At 41.8% G+C, this 22,101-nt stretch overlaps 2 protein-coding genes across 8 annotated transcripts in view; both read right to left on the bottom strand.

Moving 5' to 3' along the window:
• Positions 1 to 13,932, bottom strand: part of mlxip (MLX interacting protein) — a 41,447-nt gene extending 27,515 nt beyond the window's left edge. For 3 of the 4 annotated variants that reach the window (XM_036935896.2, XM_036935895.2, XM_036935898.2), the window contains exon 1: positions 13,156 to 13,739. In XM_036935896.2, the coding sequence (XP_036791791.1) occupies positions 13,156 to 13,472 (317 nt within the window). In that variant the 5' untranslated portion in view covers positions 13,473 to 13,739. Of the gene's footprint in view, positions 1 to 13,155 lie in introns of all 4 variants that reach the window. The other variant, XM_036935894.2, reaches the window with a different exon arrangement.
• An 816-nt stretch (positions 13,933 to 14,748) lies between these two features.
• On the bottom strand, positions 14,749 to 21,969 carry LOC110536056 (BAF chromatin remodeling complex subunit BCL7A). Of its 4 annotated transcripts, none has more exons than XM_090190672.1 (7): positions 21,736 to 21,943; positions 20,811 to 20,892; positions 20,484 to 20,580; positions 20,213 to 20,392; positions 17,690 to 17,793; positions 15,771 to 15,880; positions 14,749 to 15,517 (listed from the first exon to the last, which is right to left on the bottom strand). In XM_090190672.1, exons 1-7 carry the CDS (start codon positions 21,825 to 21,827, stop codon positions 15,379 to 15,381), a joined length of 804 nt encoding a protein of 267 aa, XP_090046798.1. In that variant the 5' UTR covers positions 21,828 to 21,943; the 3' UTR covers positions 14,749 to 15,378. The 4 variants fall into 4 exon arrangements, with proteins under 4 accessions (XP_090046798.1, XP_090046799.1, XP_021477253.1 ...); XM_090190673.1 differs by having other exon boundaries at positions 21,561 to 21,913; XM_021621578.3 differs by lacking the exon at positions 15,771 to 15,880 and having other exon boundaries at positions 21,736 to 21,969.
• Positions 21,970 to 22,101: the final 132 nt, after the last annotated feature.

The raw sequence follows: 22,101 nt of genomic DNA, 5'->3' as shown, positions 1-22,101 counted from the left end.
GTCTACTTTTTTTTTTCTTCTGGGGTCTTGGCTGATTTATTTTGATTTTCCCATGATGTCAAGCATAGGTCACCGAGTTTGAAGGTAGTCCTTGAAATAAATCCACAGGTACACCTCCAATTGACTCAAATGAAGTCAATTAGCCTATCAGAAGCTTCTAAAGCCGTGACATCATTTTCTGGAATTTTCCAAGCTGTTTAAAAAGCACAGTCAACTTAGTGTATGTAAACTTCTGACCCACTGGAATTGTGATACAGTGAGTTATAAGTGAACTAATCTGTCTGTAAATAATTGTTGGAAAAATGACTTGTGTCATGCACAAAGTAGATGTCCTAACCGACTTGCCAAAACTATAGTTTGTTAACAAGAAATTTGGGGAGTGGTTGAAAAACGAGTTTTAATGACTCCAACCTAAGTGTATGTAAACTTCCAACCTCAACTGTAGGAATGAACAAATGACTTTAGTAAACAAATGTTATTTTGAAGATTTCATTAGCGAAAAACAAAGATCTGAGTCATGACATTTGTGATAATATAACGTAAATTAACGTAAATTATCTTAACACATTTTGCTGAATAACTACCACAATGTAACTCCTAGTGTTTGCCTGTACTATGGCAAACTAGATAAACAATTAAAGTGTTTCAGTAATGATAAGTAGGTTGCGGAAAAGATAATTAATATTTTGGTAATGAGCATTACTTTTTTGACCAAGAAGTTTTAAAAAACAACGATTATGCAATTAGCTTTTACCTATGAAGTGTAAAAGGGTCAATAAAGAATTGTTCTGAAGTATGAGGAATGGGGTATGAGCTTCAAGTATAAATAATCAAGGATAACAAATAATCCAAGATACAAGACTTAAACATCAAGATAAAATGAATTAAAATACATTCAATGTTGGACAATGGTTGTGAATAGGGCTGTTGCTGTGACCTGTATTACCGCCACACCGGCAGTCACGAGTCATGAAGGCAGTCAAATTCCATGTGACCGTTAAGTCACTGTAATTAGGCTTCTCCGAGCTCTCATGCTGCTGATGGTACCTTACCAAACTTGCTAACGGCCTGGTACTCAGCACTCCATTGTCCCTCTAATCATTCTGACATCAATGCAAATGTAATAGAAAATCGAATAAAAGAGAGCCCATGAGCTCATGTTGCACAACATTTCTTGTAGCCTGTGAGAAAGACCCGATCACGTGATGGAGAGCCATGAGTGAGAGATGCTCCGGAGCGTGCAGCACCCAGGGAGAAGGGCACAACGGCCACTGGACTCAAAAGGAATGAATTTGTTTTAGGGTGTATTACAGCCACAGAAAGGGGATGCCGCCGTGAAATTTTAGGCATTATCAAGTGCTTGTCAAATTGTGAATAAGAGACTGATAGATTATGTACAGCCTGCGCAAAAAACAAAGCAGGGCTCATACCTTTCATCTTTAGAGTTGCATCATGCAGCCTTACAATGTATTAAAAATCAAAACCTATAGCCCAATGTTTGTTGAACAACTAAAATTACATTAATACAAGCTGTATCACATCTGGCCATGATTGGGAGTCCCATAGGGCGGCGCACAATTGGCCCAGCATCGTCAGGGTTTGGGCAGGGTAGGCCGTCATTGTAAATAAGAATTTGTTCTTAACGGACTTGCCTAGTTAAACATGTTTTTAAAAATGAATAACTCTAAATTAACCATATAGGAGTACCTATTTCTTTGTTGCTAAACACAATAGCAGCATGTGCACACTCCCTCAATAAAACTTTGTTTTAAAACTCAAATCATCACCACCATCGTACAATGCTGGTTTCATGAGAATCACCCGGGTACATACAGTGCACTCGGAAAGGCTGTTATCGCTGCCAAAGGTGCTTCAACAAAGTACTGAGTAAAGGGTCTGAATTCTTATATAAAATGTGATATTTCCGGATTTTTTGAATAATACATTTGCAAAATGCTTCTTTCATTATGGGGTATTGTGTGTAGATTGGAGGGGGAAAAAAAAACATTTAATCAAATTTAAGAATAAGGATGTAACGTAACAAAATGTGGAAAAAGTCAAGGGGTCTGAATACTTTCCGAATGCACTGTAGCTGCCTAAGCCTGTTGCCTGTGTCCACAAACATAGCCACTGCATGAGGGATCCCTGGGGACACCAGGCTGTAAAACCTCTCCATCTAAGACAGGCTATATGAGGACGCTGGCTGCTCCCGATGGACACTCACTGCCCTACCAATCCCCCCCACCCGCAATTGAAAGGCAACACGCTGCTACTGAGTGGGTGGGTGATTTATATGCGCTGTGTCATACCATTTGAATTAGTGCCGAGGTTAAGAGAGGACTTGAATGTGGTAGACTGGCCCAGTTTAAGATACCACAACAATTCTGTTAACCTTTTGCACTCATAGTAGTTCCACATTGACTGGGTGCGTCTTTAATTGCAGTATGTTGAAAAAGGGGAGTGAGTTTGATTTTATCATGGATTCTTCAGGCTATTGTGTTGTAAAAGAGGGTGTAGCTAGATCATCTACAATGTGGTGCACTTTTGTTGCTCTAAGAGAGAGCCAAAGTGCTAAAGGACTCCAGGTTATGGCGCATGTAGTAAAAGGGTAAGAGGTAAATATAGCAGACCTTACCTGACATGTCTGAGGAATTAACTTAGTTTAGAAGAATGGAAGTGCACAAAATGCTGCTGATTTGATTGCCCAAGATCATATTGTGTACCTGCACCATGGCCCTACACCCTACATTTAGTTCAGGTTCTGACCATCGGTTATCGTTCATTACACGTTGTCCACAGTCAAAGGAAATGATCGTGGACTACAGGCACACCCCCATTTACATTGTCGGGGCTGTAGTGTAGGGGGTCGAGAGCTTTAAGTTCCCCAGTGTCCATATCACTAAGGATCGATCATGGTCCACACACACACAGTTGTGAAAAGGGCACAACAATGCTTCTTCCCCCTCAGGAGGTTGAAAAGAGTTGTTCTACAACTGCACCATTGAGACCATCTTGACTGGCTGCATCAACGCTTGGTATGGCAACTGCTTGGCATCTGACCGCAAGGCGCTACAGAGGGTGGTGTGTACAGTCCAGTACATCACTGGGGCTGAGCTCCCTGCTATCCAGGACCTCTATACCAGGCAGTGTCAGAGGAAGGCCAAAAAAAAACAGCTGTCAAAGACTCCAGCCATCCAGTCATAGACTGTTCTCTCTGCTACAGCACCGATGCACCAAGTCTGGGACCAACAGGACCCTAAACAGCTTCTACCCCCAAGCCATAAACTGCTAAATAGTTAGTATCTATTTGGTCAACTATTTATCCTGTTGCCTAGTAACATTATTCCTAGTCATGTGTACATACACTACATGACCAAAAGTATGTGGACACCTGCACTTCAAACATCTCATTATAAAATTAGGGGCATTAATATGGAGTTGGTACCCCCCTTTCTGCTATAATAGCCTCCACTCTTCTGGTAAGGCTATTCACTAGATGTTGGAAATTTGCTGTAGGGACTTGATTCCATTCAGCCACAAGAGCATTAGTGAGGTTGAGCACAGACATTCCAATTCATCCCAAAGGTCTTCGATGGGGTGCAGGCCAGTCAAGTTCTTCCACACCGATCTTGACATTTATGTATTGATCTCGCTTTGTGCACAGGGGCATAGTCATGCTGAAACAGGAAAGGGCCTTCCCCAAACTGTTGCCACAAATCTCGAAGCACAGAATTGTCTAGAATGTCATTTTATGCTGTTGCGTTAAGATTTCAATTTTCTGGAATTAAAAGGGCCTAGCCCGAATCATGAATAACAGCCCCAGACTATTATTCCTCCTCCCCCAAACTTTACAGTTGGCACTATACAGTCGGGCAGGTAATGTTCTCCTGGCATCCGCCAAACCCAAATTCACACTTCGGACTGCCAGATGGTGAAGCGTGATTCATCACTACAGAGAACGCATTTCCACTGCGCCAGAGTCCAATGGAGGCGAGCTTTACACCACTCCAGCCGAAGCTTGGCATTGTGCATGGTGATCTTAGGCTTGTGTGTGGCTGCTCGGCCATGGAAACCCATTTCATTAAGGTCTCAACGAACAGTTATTGTGCTGACGGTGCTTCCAGAGTCCGTTTGGAACTTTGTAGTGAATGTTGCAACTGAGGACAGACTGTTTTTATGCGATACGTGCTTCAGCACTCAGCAGTACCATTCTGTGAGCTTGTGTGGCCTACTATTTCGTAGCTGAGCTGTTGTTGCTCCTAGACGTTTCCACTTCACAATAACAGCACTTACAGTTGACTGTAAGACAGTCGTGAAGAGGGCACGACAAAGCCTATTCCCCCTCAAGAAACTAAAAAGATTTGGCATGGGTCCTGAGATCCTCAAAAGGTTCTACAGCTGCAACATCGAGAGCATCCTGATTGGTTGCATCACTGCCTGGTACGGCAATTGCTCGGCCTCTGACCGCAAGGCACTACAGAGGGTAGTACGTACGGCCCAGTACATCACTGTGGCTAAGCTGCCTGCCATCAGGAACCTCTACACCAGGCGGTGTCAGAGGAAGGCCCTAACAATTGTCAAAGACCCCAGCCACCCTAGTCATAGACTGTTCTCTCAACTACTGCATGGCAAGCGGTACCATAGTAGAGGTCGACCGATTAATCGGAATGGCCGATTAATTGGGGCCGATTTCAAGTTTTCATAACAATCGGAAATCTGTATTTTTGTGCGCCAATTTGCAGATTTTTTTTTTTACACCTTTATTGAATCTTTATTTAACTAAGTCCGTTAAGAACACATTCTTATTTTCAATGACGGCCTAGGAAAGGTGGGTTAACTGCCTCGTTCAGGGGCAGAAAGACAGATTTTCACCTTGTCAGCTCGGGGGGGGGGGGGGGGGGGGGGGAATCCAATCTTGCAACCTTACAGTTAACTAGTCCAACGCAATAACGACCTGCCTCTCTCTCGTTGTTACGCAAATGCAGTAAGCCAAGGTAAGTTGCTAGCTAGCATTAAACTTATCTTATAAAAAACAATCAATCATAATCACTAGTTAACTACACATGGTTGATGATATTACTAGATATTATCTAGCATTTCCTGTGTTGCATATAATCTGACTGAGCATACAAGCATACAAGTATCTGACTGAGCGGTGGTAGGCAGAAGCAGGCGCGTAAACATTCATTCAAACAGCACTTTCTTGCATTTTGCCAGCAGCTCTTCGTTGTGTGTCAAGCATTGCGCTCTTTATGACTTCAAACCTATCAACTCCCGAGATGATGCTTGTGTGACCGAAGTGAAATGGCTGGCTAGCTGGCGCGCGCTAATAGTGTTTCAAACTTCACTCGCTCTGAGCCTTGGGGTGGTTGTTTCCCTTGCGCTGCTTCGATGTGGTGGCTGTTGTCGTTGTGTTGCTGGATCGAGCCCAGGGAGGAGCGAGGAGAGGGACGGAGGCTACACTGGCAATACTAAAGTGCCTATAAGAACATCCAATAGTCAAAGGTTAATGAAATACAAATGGTATAGAGGGAAATAGTCCTATAATAACTACAACCTAAAACTTCTTACCTGGGAATATTGAAGACTCATGTTAAAAGGAACCACCAGCTTTCATATGTTCTCATGTTCTGAGCAAGGAACTGAAACATTAGCTTTCTTACATAGCACATATTGCACTTTTACGTTCTTCTCCAACACTTTGTTTTTGCATTATTTAAACCAAATTTAACATGTTTCATTATCTACTTGAGGCTAAATTGATTTTATTGATGTTTTATAGAGAGAAGTTAAAATAAGTGTTAATTCAGTATTGTTGTAATTGTCATTATTATTTATTTTATTTTATTTTTTTAAATCGGCATCGGCTTTTTGGTCCTCCAATAATCAGTATCGGCGTTGAAAAACCATAATCGGTCGACCTCTATACCAGAGTGCCAAGACTAGGACAAAATGGCTTCTCAACAGTGTGTACCCCCAAGCAATAGGACTCCTGAACAGGTAATCAAATGGCTACCCGGACTATTTGCATTGTGTGCCTCCCCCCAACCCCTCTTTTTACGCTGCTGCTACTCTCTGCTTATCATATCTGCATAGTCACTTTAACTATACATTCATGTACATACTACCTCAATTGGGCCGACCAACCAGTGCTCCCGCACATTGGCTAACCGGGCTATCTGCTTTGTGTCCCGCCACCCACCAACCCCTCTTTTACGCTACTGCTACTCTCTGTTCATCATACACGCATAGTCATTTTAACCATATCTACATACTACCTCAATCAGCCCGACTAACCGGAGCCTGTATGTAGACTAGCTACTGTATATAGCCTTGCTACTGTTATTTTTCACTGTCTTTTTACTGTTGTTTTATTTCTTTACTTACCCATTGTTCACCTAATACCTTTTTTGCACTATTGGTTAGAGCCTGTAAGTAAGCATTTCACTGTAAGGTCTACACTTGTTGTATTCGGCGCACGTGACAAATTAACTTTGACTTGGTACCCTGTGTATATAGCCAAACTATCCTTAATCATTGCGTATTTATTATTACGCACTTAAATTGAGAAATAAGAGAAAAGTTCCCTGTGCATCGTAGGGAAGGGCCTGTAAGTAAGCACTTCACTGTTTAGTCTACACCTGTTGTTTACGAAACATGTGACGGATAAAATGTGATTTGATTTGATCCACTAAGTGTAGCCTGCAGTAAAACTGGGGCAAAGGTTGAGGGATGGGCGATGGATAGTGCCAACCCTTGGCAAGCAGAGAGCTGTAAAGGGGATGCGATTCCTCTGATGACACAGGTGTCCTATCATGTGTTGACAGGAGTTGAGGGGGTGCTAAGGAGGAGCAACAATTACTTCTATCGCAAAACCCCTGTCAAAAAAGTGGTACTCAGGCTGTTTGCATTGCCTGGGCATCTGGTGTTAAGTGTCCTTATCCACACTCAGCACATCAAGCATGGCTAAACAAAGGCTGTAAAATCCCAACTGTTGATTTGAGCAGCAATACATCAGTCTACTCTAGGCTGATGGGGAGAAGGAGATATTATGGGTGTGTAGCCCCTGCTCTAAAAATACCGGCTGCCCCAAGTTAACATGCTGCCTGCAATTTACAAATGCATGTGGAGACCCTCTTGGAGCAGCTGGCCTTTCACCTAAGAGGTTAAGAGAGACAAGCACACCAACATGAGCCTCTAACACAGGGTTTTTCTCTGCACTGTTCTAGGGGACCTTCTGTGCACAACATCTTAATTTATTCAACTAGGCCTATTTTAGAGATTAGACAGGGTTTAAACATATGATTTGAATAAATCACCAAATTGCTGTAGCTAAATTAGGTTTAACTGTCAAACTGCTAAGCAAACTTTGCAAAGTTACCCATACCAGACCTGTCCAGTAGCACAGGACCATATTACTACAACAGCAGACTGTTGACCTTGGGACCACTTCACAACACATGATTTAAAATGCCTATTATCGCATACCGCCCAAACAGATCCACAGATGACACAATCTCTATTGCACTGCCCTTTCCCACCTGGACAAAAGGAACACCTACATGAGAATGCTGTTCATTGACTACAGTTCAGCGTTCAATACCATAGTGCCCTCCAAGCTCATCACTAAGCTGGGAGTGAACACCTCACTCTGCAACTGGATCCTGGATTTCCTGACGCGACGCCCCCAGGTTGTGAGGGTAGGCAACAACATATCCATCACTCTGACGATTAACACGGAGGCCGCTCAGGGGTGCGTGATTAGTCCCCTCCTGTACTCCCTATTCACCCACGACTGCGTGGCAGCGCACGACTCCAACACTGTCATTAAGTTTGCAGACGACACAACAGTGGTAGGCCTGATCACAGACAACGAGACAATCTATAGGAAGGAGGTCAGAGACCAGGTAGTGTGGTGCTAGGGCAATAACCGCTCCCCCAACGTCAGCAAGACAAAGGAGCTGATCTTGGACTACAGGAAACGGAGGGCCGAGCACGTCCCCATTCATATCGACAGGGCTGTAATGGAGCGAGACGAGAGCTTCAAGTTCCTCTGTGTCCACATCACTAAGGTTCTATCATAGTCCAAACCAGGGTTTCCATTAGGAAAATGTGTCGCCAGACATTTGACCAGCAGCTTGGGATGTTAACCTCTAATTTGACCAGTCATACTTATCGGTCTATATGGTAATTAGCATAATTTTCTGGAATTCAATTGCTGCGTGTGTATTTTCGTTAATCGTCATGCATAGAGCTTTGGCAGTCACAACATTTCGTCAGCTGGTGATTGTCAAGCGAATAACTGTCGGTCTCACGGTAATTGACCATGAACTAACGTAAACACATTTATCATCTTCTGGCTTCCACACAAGCCACTGATTCTGACCTTTGGAACATCTAAAATAGAAAAGGATATTTTCTCCAAACGATGAGGGAGTGCACACGAGGCTATTCTGTGTTGAGCGCTTAACAAAGAAATAGGTACTTCTATATGCTTAATTTAGAGTTATTAATCTAACTTAAGTTGTGACAAAAATGTTGGGCTATTTGTTTTGATTTTTAATAAGTTGTAAGGCTGCATGATGTGGCCGGCTGCGACAGAGCCTGGGCGCGAACCCAGAGTCTCTGGTGGCACAGCTAGCGCTGCGATGCAGTGCCCTAGACCACTGCGCCACACGGGAGGCCCAAAAGGTGCATTTTTATGGTGAAAATGATCATCCCAAACTGGAAACACACACTGTTTATGTATGCCAGTTGGGCTCTACACCCCTTGTAAAGTGGATTAATGTGCTTAATTTTAAGAAGTTATTTTGGCCACTTCAGTTGTGATACAAACCGTATCAAAACATATTGGCCTATGGTCTAGGCTACATGAGGTGTGTGACTATGATTAGAAAAAGTTGCCAAAAAAAGGCAACGTTTCTTATGCTGGGCTAATACTGTCACCCCTCAGACTATTCATCAGACTATTCTTGGTTTAAATCTCGTCTTTACATATACATGTTCCATTTGATTTGATATAGAATGGACCATAAGCAAGCATCTGTCTTGAAACAGGGGCAGCCTATAGAAAGCTTTTAGTAAAGGCCATCACTCTGTTTTTTCACAAAATTGCATGTTGCGCAACATGAGCTCTTATGAAGTCTTTGATTAGATTTTCTATTACATTTGCATTGATGTCAGAGTGATTAGAGGGACAATAGAGTGCCGAGTACCAGGCAGTTAGCAAGTTTGGTAGGCTACTAATGACCATCAGCAGCATCAGAGCTTATTACCATGACTAAAAGCTCACGTGAAATGTGACTGCCTTCATGACTAGTGACCACCGGTGTGGTGGTAATACGGGGTCACTGCAACAGTCTTAGTCATGCATCTCATTTATCACACAGGCACAACATAGACTAGTTTGAGGAGCAGAATAGCCCACCACCTGTCAGACTGCTTTTGTAAGCCCAGTCATTGCGCAACATAACAATTTTAAATGCAATCACGTGTTAACTTGAGGCCATGATAAAAATGAGCTATTTTTATTTCTCAATCTCAACTTGTAATTCAATCTCACCTCCCATTTGCCATTCAGGTGTATAGGCCATAGCCTGCCTACCGTTGACTATCAGCGAGGAACCCACCACTTTGCAATGTGAGCTTGAGGCAGTATAATTGTTTGAAACCTGAAAGTTTTACTTCACTTCAAATGAGGCATGTCTTACCTTTCTTCAAAGTAGCCTTGCAAAAATCCATCTGTAGAAACGTGAAGGCAATTATTTTCTAAAGACTTCCTCATGCCATTAACCAGCATTTCTCCAGTTCTAGTGTTTTTCTTATCAACTCTCTTTTGTTGTCCAGAAGCCAAAGGCACAATCCTAGTAATTTCAGTAACCCATCAGTTGTTGCTATTAAATACCCCTTCTTTCTAAGATTCTAATTCGCATTTTCGGCTAATTGCATTTTGACAAATGTTTGAAAATGTCGTTTTATTAGCTGCTATAGCCTTTTGAACTATAACAGAATAGGCTTACTATTGATGCACGTTTCCATTAAGCTCTTAATGAAAAATGTCCGGTCCTTGTATGCATGCATGGTATCAGAGAGGAAGAAGCAAAGCGAGAGGTTTCACTCGCGCCAAAATCTGTCCAAAATAAGCCCAATATGTTTCTATGGGCTTATTTTGGACTAAGGTTGTCACCCGCCTTCCCACCTTGGGATGGCTCCCATTGCTAGGGTGGAAACATACGCATCACGCCATTATATACAGATCTCTGATAGTACTTTCTGTTGGTGACCAAATTTGACTGTTTTGATTTTTTTTTTTTACTGTTTCTTGACCGGTTAATTAGTCAGCAAAATTAACCAAAATATGAATTCCTACCAGCAGCATTTTAATCTACCAGACATTTGAGAAATGTACCGGACCCATATGCGTAGGGTGCATAACCTGATTAGGGTGTCCATTCACGGTGCTCAGAATGACACAAATCACATTTAGATTATGGTCATTCATATTAACAGAACATGCAAGTCGAAGATGCAACAATGTGCGGTCCTTCTGACCAAATTCTGATGCGCACTTTGAAGATGCTTAGACTAACTGTCCACATTTACTTTTCCTCAGCCTACAAGACAAGAAACAAACATCAAAATCACTACCTTATGTCAAACTACTATCCCCTTTAGTAGAAAAGTTTACCTATTCTATGGGTCATCTTGTCGAGAAAGAAAGCCCCTTCCAAACTGACTCTGGGACAGTTGTGGGACGACGGATCCCAAATTCAAACAACCAGCAGACCTAGCTATGTAAAAATAACTTTAAAAAGCAATGAGTGATGCAACAGTTTAGAACGTTTATGTTAAAATGTTGATAAACTACTGCCTTGTGCTCACAGCAATGCGCACAAGGCAGTAGGCTACGCTCGAACGTTTGCTCCATAATGCAATTAGTTGGAAAACACTTGTCAAAAGCCCACCACACATGCATGCAGTTTAACCTAACAGACTAAATATCTGTTTGAAATCTAGGAAGAGGGGAGATCTAATAGGCAGCAACTAGCATGGGTTGCTAATATGGCTAGGATTGTGCCTTCCGCAACTGGACAATGAAAGAAAGTTGATATAAAATAATTTCCTCCACGGATATGGTCTGATTATTGCTAGGCTACTTTGAAGCAAGGTAAGTAATACAGACCCCTTGACTTTATCCACATGTTGTTATGTTACAACCTTACTCCAAAATTGATTAAATTGTTTCCCCCCCTCATCAATCTACACACAAAACCATATAATGTAAACAGTTTTAGAAATGTTTGCAAATGTATTAAGAATTTTAAAAACTTTAATATCACATAAGTATTCAGTCCCTTTACTATTTACTTTGTTGAAGCATCTTTGGCAGCGATTACAGGAGATGGGAGAACCATCCGGAAGGACAACAATCTCTGGAGCACTCCACCAATCAGGCCTTTATGGTAGTGGCCAGACAGAAGCCACTCCTCAGTAAAACACACTTCACAGCCCGCTTGGAGTTTGCCAAAAGGCACCTAAACGAATCTCAGACCATGAGAAACAAGATTCTCTGGTCTGATGAAACCAAGATTTAACTCTTTGGCCTGAATGTGGAGGAAACCTGGCATCATCTCTATGTTGAAGCATGGTGGTGGCAGCATCATGCTGTGGGGATGTTTTTCAGCGGCAGGGAGAATAGTCAGGATCTAGGGAAAGATGAACAGAACAAAGTACAGAGAGAACCTTGATACAAACCCGCTCAGGACCTCAGACTGGGGCAAAGGTTCACCGTCCAACAGGACAATGACCCGAAGCACACAGCCGAGACAATGCAGGAGTGGCTTGGGGACAAATCTTTGAAGGTCCTTGAGTGGTCCAGCCAGAGCCCAGTCTTGAACCCGATTTAACATCTCTGGAGAGACCTGAAAATAGCTGTGCAGCAACACTCCCCATCCAACCTGACAGAGCTTGAGAGGATCTGCAGAGAAGAATGGGAGAAACTCCCCAAATACAGGTGTGCCAAGCTTGTAGTATCATACCCAATAAGACTCAAAGCTGTAATCGCTGCCAAAGGTGCTTCAACAAAGTACTGAGTAAAGGGTCTGAATACTTGCGTAATATTTCACCACCACAACATTTAACGTAACAAATGTGGAAAAAGTCTGAAGGGGGGTCTGAATACTTTCCAAATGTACTGTATCAACTAGCTATAGGACAAACACTTCAAAACCTTGTTTCTTATGATGAATTGTTTTACTGTCATTATTCTACACTTCCAATGCTTAAGTTTTGTTTTAGCATATTTTACTTTCAGGTTTGGAACATCAGCTTCAAACAGCTGAAAATACAATATTTGTATTTATGGAAAATACATATTTCACAACGAGTTAGGTGGTAAAATAAATCTACACTATACTTGCTTGTTTTGTCACAAACTGAAATTAGGCGAACCATCCACCCTACTCGTTTTTAATTTAAGTAACCATCTGTAACCATACCAAACATATACTAATTTAAGCCTCTCTGATTTACATTTACTATATTACTTCTAGTCTATGAGACCAAGCTGTATTATTACGCGTTTTACTTTTCTATTATTTCTCCATTTTCTCTGCATTGTTGAGAAGGGCCCCTAAGAAGGCATTTTACTGTTGGTCGACACTTGTTGTTTACGAAGCATTTGAAGACTATAAATGTATTTGATTCTCATCTGGCATTGGACTCCACATGCAACTGTTGCAGTTATTGGAATGATTACATATAAAGCATTAGACTGTATGCGTGTTGTTTTATGGCACTACTGTAGCCAATACTTTTTTAGAAAATTGTTCTGGAAATGTAGACTCGTGACTAGCTACACCTCATGCTTCGTCTTTGGGCGTGGATTCTGATGCTCGAGACAGATACTGGAAAAGTAAATACTCGTCCAATTTGTGTTTTGCTTAAATAGAAAACCAAACAACAGCTAACTAAGGATAATTTGGTAGCTATGTATTGAAAACCCCAAGTTATAGTTCAACATGTAGCCCATCTTTAAATGCCATGGTGGTACATGCTTGCATTGTTAGCCTTTCAAAGGCCAGACAGCTAGCTTCATATCTAGTTAGCTAAAGTTAAACTTTTAGTTTATTTATGAGAAGGAATTTAGACACAAACCTGTATGCAAGGGTCATGCATTCGAAAAGTTTTGTTAAGGACGCGTCAATGGAGAGATGTGATGTGCTGGTCTTCCCGAAGTGATACGTCCGACAGGTTTGTTTGTTGACTGTGTCAAAGTCGTAGCCTTTTTTTGGTGGGTGTTCAATGTGCGGCGAGGACACCATGAAATGACCACTGTGGATTATCTGTGACTCTCGTCCATCCGATTTCTTAATCCCCAAATTAGACTCCTCCGTGTCCGAGTCATCGTCCTGCTCCTGCTTAATACTCACTGTGGAACGTCGGTATTGTCTTAGCTCCCTAGTGGTAGCCATATCTTAGCTAGCTAGCTGTTATTCTGGACCTATTTGCTAGCTGTTCTCATAGTTAGCGAGTTAAAACAAAGTGAATATTATTTATGCATGATACTTTGCTCGTTCGAACACATTTTCCCGTGTTGTTTGACCCTTTGAATTGTTGGCAGCCAGTCTTTGGAGTATGTCCTCTTTTTCTGGTAGGCTAGCATCAGCTAACAAAAGTGTTGCTAGTGTCGAGGGATTTCCAGTGGGACCAACTGCTCCGTCATGTCTGCAAACGTGATTGGTTGGAGTCACAGAAACACCCTCCACTCGAGAGCAGCAGGCTCAAAATAACTAGCCTGGTTGCCAGTCTCTGTTCAGCTACCCTAATGTAGCTGGCGTAAATAGCTAGCTATTTAATTCCACCCCATGTCATGTTTGGTAGACATGGAATACAAACAGTAGAATGTTAGAGACTGATACCCAGACTAGGAGTGTCTGACTTTCGTTGTTTGTAAATTACATATTTTCAAGTTTAATCTTGATTGCTTTATGGACATAGCTAAATACTTGTTTCATGTGTGTACATCAGGGATAATCAACTAAATCCCGTTTTTTCTTTTTCTTGAGCAAATGGTCAGGACATGATTACAAATAATATGAAGTCTGCAACAGATATTTGACTAAAACAATTTCAAACCTTGTTTACGTTTGAATACGATCACGTGTCTCTATTTCCAAAATGAAAATCACTTGGTGCTAATTTCCTTGTGTTTTTACAGTCAGGTCCAGCAAGGAACATTCCGTATAAGTGCACTCGGAAAGTATTCAGACCCCTTGATCTTTTCAACATTTTGCTACGTTCCAGTCTTTTCCTAAAATTGATTAAATACGAAATGTAGAATAAGGCTTTAACATAACATTTTAGAATAAGGCTTTATTGTAACAAAATATGGAAATGGTCAAGGGGTCTGAGTACTTCGCAAATGCACTGTATAAAATTGTTTTGTTTAGAAAACTTCTGGGGCCAAATAAAACTACCTGTGAGGCAAACTCAGCCTGCCCGTTGTGGAACCTTGGTGTACATATGGCAACATGCTGCCTACACTCTGCATTGTAGTTGTGTAACAGGTTTAAACATATTTTTACATTATAGAATCAATATCAACTGAAATGTATGTACAATAAAATAACATAAGGGTCCCAAAAGACAATAGTCAACATTTGACTTTCTGTAGCCAGGCCATAATTTAAAATGGCATTTTTTGTTGTGCAAAGGCTAACGAGGAAACAACTATTTAGACTACTTACATTTTGCAAATAAAAGGTTATACTTAGTTTAATAATCTATACATAGTGTTGCCAGCACTGCTGGACTCCAGTGAGGTATTCAAAGAGCCATCTATAACCAAACAGCCTACATATGCACTGAAAAATGCTTTACAGGTTAACGAAAACTGGGCACTTGTTATACCAGATTGAAGTATACATACTATTTAAACAAATCAACACGTTTTTCATTATTCTGGTAATTCAAGGTACACAACTAATCTGGTAGCAGGACTATGCTACAAGTGAGTTTCCATAAGAGGAGAAAAGGAAATAGATATGCGACTGACTGAATGGCACTAAATATGTAGGTATTGTCTTTAGTTAAATTAACTAAATGTTTTACTGTCAAAGTAATAAACAGAACAGCAGCAGAACCAACAGATCTTAAGAGGATTCAAACAGTGTGTTGACCTGCATGAACAAAAACTAAATATATGTACATATACTTAAGAACAGAAATAGCGGATGTGTGGCAAAATGAGATTTAGCTGCAGTTGAGGTCGACACTGCCCCATCCAGCTGATCCTGGTTTAGTTGAAGTTTTAAAGTCTTTTTTGGGGTAGAGGTGGGTGCTGGGCATCACTTGGACCAATTCAGAAGAATAAAGAAATTAAGACACAGGAGGGCTGAGGACATGGCAACAGATCAAGGAATTGGTGATGGTAAAAGATAAGTTAACTGGTTTTGAGGAAATCTGAGGGAGTTTCCAACTTCCCCTTCTTATTGGGAGGAGTGCCATCTTCAGATTCCTGCAAAAATAAAAAATATATTTCAGGAAACATTTAAGCTTCTCATGAAAATACCAATGTCAAAATGAGTTTCATTATACTGCATCAATCAAATTTCTAATTGACTAAAACATACAGTTAACTGCCAAAATAAAGGAAACATCAACTTAAAGTGTCTTATGGTGTTGGGCCACCACGGCCTGCCAGAACAGCTTCAATGCGCCTTAAAGTTCCAGACACTTGTAGAATCTACGCTATTGTAGGCATGTCACACCATTCCTCCACGAGAAATTCCAGCGGGTGTTTGTTGATTGTGGTGGAAAATGCAGTCTCAGGCACCGCTCCAGAATCTCTCAAGTGTTCAATCGGGTTGAGCTCTGGTAACTGAGACAGACACACCCTTTAAACCCCCTATGCTCATTTGAGACCCCTCAAAGTCACAGATCTCTTCTAGGCATGGTAATCAAAATAATAGGCAACTGGTCATTTTTATACCCTAAGCATGATGGGATGTCAATTGCTTACTTAACTCAGGAACCAAACCCCACCTGTGTGGAAGCACTTGCTTTAAATATACTTTGTATCCCTCATTTACTCAAGTGTTTTCTTTATTTTGGCAGTGACAGTGCATTCAGAAAGTTCAGACCCCGTGACTTATTTCCACATTGTTACGTTACAGCCTTATTCTAAAATGGATCAAATCGTTTTTTTGCCCCCCATCAATCTACACACAATACCCCATAATGACAAAGCAAAAACAGGGTTAGACATTTTTGCAAATTTATTAAAAAATAAAACAAAAACTGAAGTACCCTTTACTCTGTACTTTGTTGAAGCACCTTTGGCAGCGATAACAGCCTCGAGTCTTCTTCGGGTATGACGCCACAAGCTTGGTACACCTGTATTTGGGGAGTTTCTCCCATTATTTTCTGCAGATCCTCAAGCTCTGTCAGGTTGGATGGGGAGTGTTGCTGCACAGCTATTTTCAGGTCTCTCCAGAGATGTTAGATTGGGTTCAAGTCTGGGCTCTGGCCGGGCCACTCAAGGACATTCAGAGACTTGTCCCCAAGCCACTCCTGCCTTGTCTTGGCAGTGTGCTTAGGGTCGTTGTCCTGTTGGACGGTGAACCTTCTCCCCCAGTCGGAGGTCCTGAGCGCTCTGGAGCAGGTTATCATCAAGGATCTCTCTGTACTTTGCTCCATTCATCTTTCCCTTGATCCTGACTAGTCTCCCAGTCCCTGCCACTGAAAAAAAACACAGCATGATGCTGCCACCGCCATGCTTCACTGTAGAGATAGTGGCATTCAGGCCAAGGAGTTCAATCTTGGTTTCATCGGACCAGAGAAACTTGTTTCTCATGGTTCGAGAGTCCTTTAGGTGCCTTTTGGCAAACTCAAAGCGGGCATTTACATGCCTTTTATTGAGAAGTGGCTTCTGTCTGGCCATTCTACCTTAAAGGCCTAATTGGTGGAGTGCTGCTGAGAAGGTTGTTCTTCTGAAAGTTTCTCCCATCTCCACAGAGGAACTCTGGAGCTCTGTCAGAGTGACCATCGGGTTCTTGGTCACCTCTCTGACCAAGGCCCTTCTTCCTCGATTGCTCAGTTTTTGGCCGGGTGGCCAGCTCTAGGAAGAGTCTTGGTGCTTCCAAACTTCTTCCAGGCCACTGTGTTCTTGGGGACCTTCAATGCTGCAGACATTTTTTGGTACCATTCCCCAGATCTGTGCCTCGACACAATCCTGTCTCGGAGCTCTACGTACAATTCCTTCAACCTCATTGCTTGGTTTTTGCTCTGACATGCACTGTCAACTGTGGGACATTATATGGACAGGTGTGCACCTTTCCAAATCATGTGCAGTCAATTGAACTTACCACAGGTGGACTCCAAACAAGTTGTATAAACATCAAGGATGACCAATGGAAACAGGATGCACCTGAGCTCAATTTAGAGTTTCATAGCAATGGGTCTGAATATGTAAATAAGTTGTTTCATTTTCAATACATTTGCAAAAAATGTCAATCTCTTTTTGTTTTGTCATTACGGGGTACTATGTGTTGATTGAGGACATTTAAAAATATATAGAATAAGTCTAACGTAACAAAATGTGGAAAAAGTCAAGGGGGCTGAATACTTTCCAAATGCACTATACCTGTACAAAGATATTATAGTCTTGGATGGTGGTGGAGGGGAGCACCTGAGAATCTTGAGGAGTGTCCGAGGATGGTTCATTCCTTCCCGTGGACCTTCGGTCTCTCTTAGGTGTGCTTGTGTTTGAAAATGCTGAGGGGTGAACATTTCCTGCAATACCAGAGCTCAGTGCATAACCATGGGAGACAATATGCTTTAAGCAAATAGAATAAGAAAACAATGCAAGTGTTTGTATACTATCCCTACTACTTCTGTAACAGTTCTGAGCAAAAGATAACATACAATTCTAACAAGGGGCAACTGCAAGTGAATTTGCTGTGTTATTCACTTTCCACAAAAGTTTCAACAAGTCGGCAATCAGAGGCCTTGCTTGCTGTGTATTATCGCAGGACTTGGTAGACAAGGCCTGTTTGCGAAATGTCCCAGGAAGATTTATTAACCTGTATTTTCTCCAAAATGAGATGACCAATTCTGGGTGATGACACAAATACCCTAGTGTAGCTGACTTCAAAGTCTACACTACAGCACCATCTTGTGGCAAGAAAGACAATGCGGAGTCACATCCATGTGCAGAACAAAGGGTTGATATTGGATTATGTTAAATACTCTTTTCAAGGGTGTTTAGCTTATGTGGTAAAAACTGCATCAATGACAAGTGGAGTTTTGAACTCTGTCCTCAAACGGCATTAGCATGGCAGACCGTTTTAACAGCTCATTACTACAGAAACTACAGTAAGCCTTAGTGAAATCCTTTGTTCAAGCCCACAATCTTCTCGCCAGTCTAGTACATAACAGCTAAACTGTTCTCCAAATACACGACATGACCAAAAGTATACGGACACCTGGTTGTTGTACATCTCATTTCAAAATCATGGACATTACTATGGAGTTGGTTCCCCTTTGCTGCTATAACAGCCCCCACTCTTCTGGGAAGGCTTTCCACTAGATGTTGGAACATTGCTGCAGACTTGCTTCCATTCAGCCGATAGAACATTAGTGCAGTCAGTGTTCCAATTCATCACAAAGGTGTTTGATGGTGTTGAGGTCAGGGCTCTGTGCAGGCCAGTCAAGTTCTTCCACACTGATCTTGACAAAACATTTCTGTATTGACCTCGCTGTGTTCATGGGGGCATTGTCATGCTGAAACAGGAAAGAGCCTTCCCCCAACTCTAACTGTTGCCACAAAGTAGGAAGCACAGAATCGTATAGAATGTCATTGTATAGTGTAGCGTTAAGATTTCCCTTCTCTGGAACTAAAGGGCCTAGCTTGAGCCAAACAGCCCCAGACCATTATACTTCCTCCACTAAATGTTACAGTTGGCACTATGCATTGTGGAAGGTAGCGTTATCCTGGCATCCATCAAACCCAGATTCCGCCATTGGACTGCCAGATGGTGAAGCATGATTTATCACTCCAGACGATGCGTTTCCACTGCGTCAGAGTCCAATGGCGGCGAGCTTTACACCACTCCAGCCGATGCTTGGCATTGCGCATGGTGATCTTAGGCTTGTGTGTGGCTGCTCGGCCATGGGAACCCATTTCATTAAGGTCCCGACGAACAGTTATTGTGCTGACGGTGCTTCCAGAGGCAGTTTGGAACTCAGTAGTGAGTGTTGCAACCGAGGACAGACTATTTTTAAGTGCTTCAGTATTCTGCAGTCACGTACTGTGAGCTTGATTGGCCTACCACATCGCGGCTGAGCCGTTGTTGCTCATAAACGTTTCCACTTCACAATAATAGCACTTACAGTTGACCAGGGCAGCTCTATCAGGGCAGAAATTTGACAAACTGACTTGTTAGAAAGGTGGCTATCCTATGACGATGCTATGTGGAAAGTCACCAAGCTCTTCAGTAAGGCCATTCTACTGCCAATATTAATCTATGGAGATTGCATGGCTGTGTGCTCAATTTTATACACCTGTCAGAAACCGATGTGGCTGAAATAGCCAAATCCACTAATTTGAAGGGGTGTCCACATACTTTTGTATATATAGTGTATTTGACAAACTCTTGTTGCTCAGAGTACATGCTCAGACTTGAACAAATCTCTCCGCAGATGCCCTCTTTATTTATTTATTTTAACATTACTTCCATGTTTAGCATTTAATTATATATTCTATAACCCCATCATTGATTATGGTTTGTCAATATGAATCTTTAGATGAAATATTTAAACAAACTTGCTCAATGTTTTCAAAGCCATTCTCTGTATGGTGATGGGTTAATTCTTAGAAATGTTGCTAATGCTGCCAATGACATTGGTGAAGACTGAAGAACATTTTGTTCACCTAATGTTCTTTATGAACCTCATCACTACAAGCCATAACATGTACCCCTTTGACCTTGAGACAGCAGTGCAATTCCGGGCTTATGAGGGCTGGGTGAAAGCAGTCTGCCTGTCAAGTTAAACCATATTTTTCGACAAGTTGGCACTACTCTTAGAAAATACCTTGAGGTAAGAACAAGAGCAGGGCTAACGAGGACAAGTTGCAGTATGTATATGGTATGGTTTAGTTTAAACTAAGGCAGCGCTCTCCATTTCTGTGCTAGGTAGCATATATACTGACCACTCTTGCTGTCTGTGCTCTTCAGCTGCTCTTTGCCAGGGGACTGACTCTGGTCACTCTTGGCCTCAATGCTGTCACTCTGGGAAGTTGCCATGGCCTCTTGGGCAGGGCTGGCACTGTTGCTGTTCTCCTGCTTCATGGGAGAGCAGTCAGCAATGGAGCTCTGGTTACTGTTATCATCTGAGAGATACAGAAAGTGACAGATGAATTTACAATTATTAATGAACCAAAGAACATCATTTTTTAAGTATTTAGCCCTTTTTTAGCTTACCATGCATATCCATCATTCCGGGAGAGGAGCTGTTTTCTGGTGTTGTGATCTCCGACCCATACTTGTCGTTGTTGGCTTTCTTCTTGTTTTTGCTCTTCTGCAAGATAGCACATACAATGCTGAAGTGGCGCTATTTATTACAGATTTATTAAGAATTGCATAATGATGTACTTTATCTAAATAAATAGATCATTGTGGACCAGTTTATGTAATTAGGAATTGGAAAAGACATGAGGAAAGGAAGCACATGTTGTTGATCATGCTACTAGGATCTGCAAATACTATTAAGCAAATGTGGTGCCCCCAAACCCCCCGTGGATGACTTACATCATTTGACTTGGGTTCGGTCACAGGCACCCACTTGTAGATTCGCAAGGATGTGTCACCGACAGTTACCCATTTCTTCTCCCTGCATTAGTTACACAAGGAATTAATAACACTTGTTTGCAATTTATGTATTCAATTTGAAATGTCAACTAAACCCAATATTTTAGTTAACTATCAATTTAAATTTAAATTCCCAATAGAAAATGTCATGATACATTTACTTTGGCAAGTTCATTTGAGGTTTAGGAATTTGTTGTTACTTCTTTCTAGACCCAATGACTGCCTATAATAGCCTCAAATCAATTATTTCGGCTAAATTTAGTGGTGATTATACATTTAGGCTACTTGCAAGCAAATCCACATGACAGTAAACTCTATAAATTTCAACTTAATTGAACTATAGGGGCCTATTATTAGTCATCCAAAATAAAATTGTAAAAGCAATTCGGGCTTTGCACAGTTCGTATACCCACCGCACGCGCTCCCTCTATTTGGAGGACACAAAAGAACGAACCTCTCCAAGCGCTAAATTTAAAACCCCGCGAACATAAACTATTCTCACTATACCGCTGTCGTCGAACTACGGCTCTGAAATTAATATTGATACCATTCGAGCGGTGAGAAAGCAGTAATCTACCAGGCTTCTAGGTCATTACAGAATGCTCGAACAGCAAAGGCTTCATCTAACTGCAACGAAATGGCTTCTAGGTTCAACCCACATTTTTGTATGATTAGATGTAATATTCCTACATTATAAGTGTTTTAAGCGGCGACCTCCTCCCAGATCAAGGCGAGAGGGTGCAGTACACCTGAGCCGAGGTAGCATCCGAACCAAATTTGATTTAGTGTGTATTTCGTTCTTTCTTCTCCTGGTCTCTCCTCCCCCCACTAGCATTGCTGCTCTCTTAGATAAGGAACCTCTTACCAATTTCGTACTTTCTCAACAGCAGCCATAACCCGCTTGATGTCATCTTTCGCCCTACTCCGTGTCTCGGCGCGGACCGACCTGCCCGACATAGCTGCTATTGGTAAAATATTTTGTTAAACTCGCCGGCAGTTTAGACACAACGCAAACACACTGAAGAGAGCTCCAGGAGGAAGTAACGCGCCTGCGCCGTGAACAGCGCAAAGCGCTTCTACCGTTCTTTTATTGCTCAATGGCTTGCACGCACACTTTTTGGGTGTTTTTGTTGACAATCAGGAGAGAAGTTGCGCTATTTCAGTCGAGTTTTTTGGCATTTATTTTGAAAGTCTCCCAGAAAGTTAGTTAATGCATAGGCTATTGATGAAT

This window comes from Oncorhynchus mykiss, chromosome 11 (assembly GCF_057628025.1).
Source record: "Oncorhynchus mykiss isolate SJ-2025 chromosome 11, ASM5762802v1, whole genome shotgun sequence".
Classification (NCBI taxonomy): Eukaryota; Metazoa; Chordata; class Actinopteri; order Salmoniformes; family Salmonidae; genus Oncorhynchus; species Oncorhynchus mykiss.
This window is presented reverse-complemented; position numbering and strand designations above follow the sequence as displayed.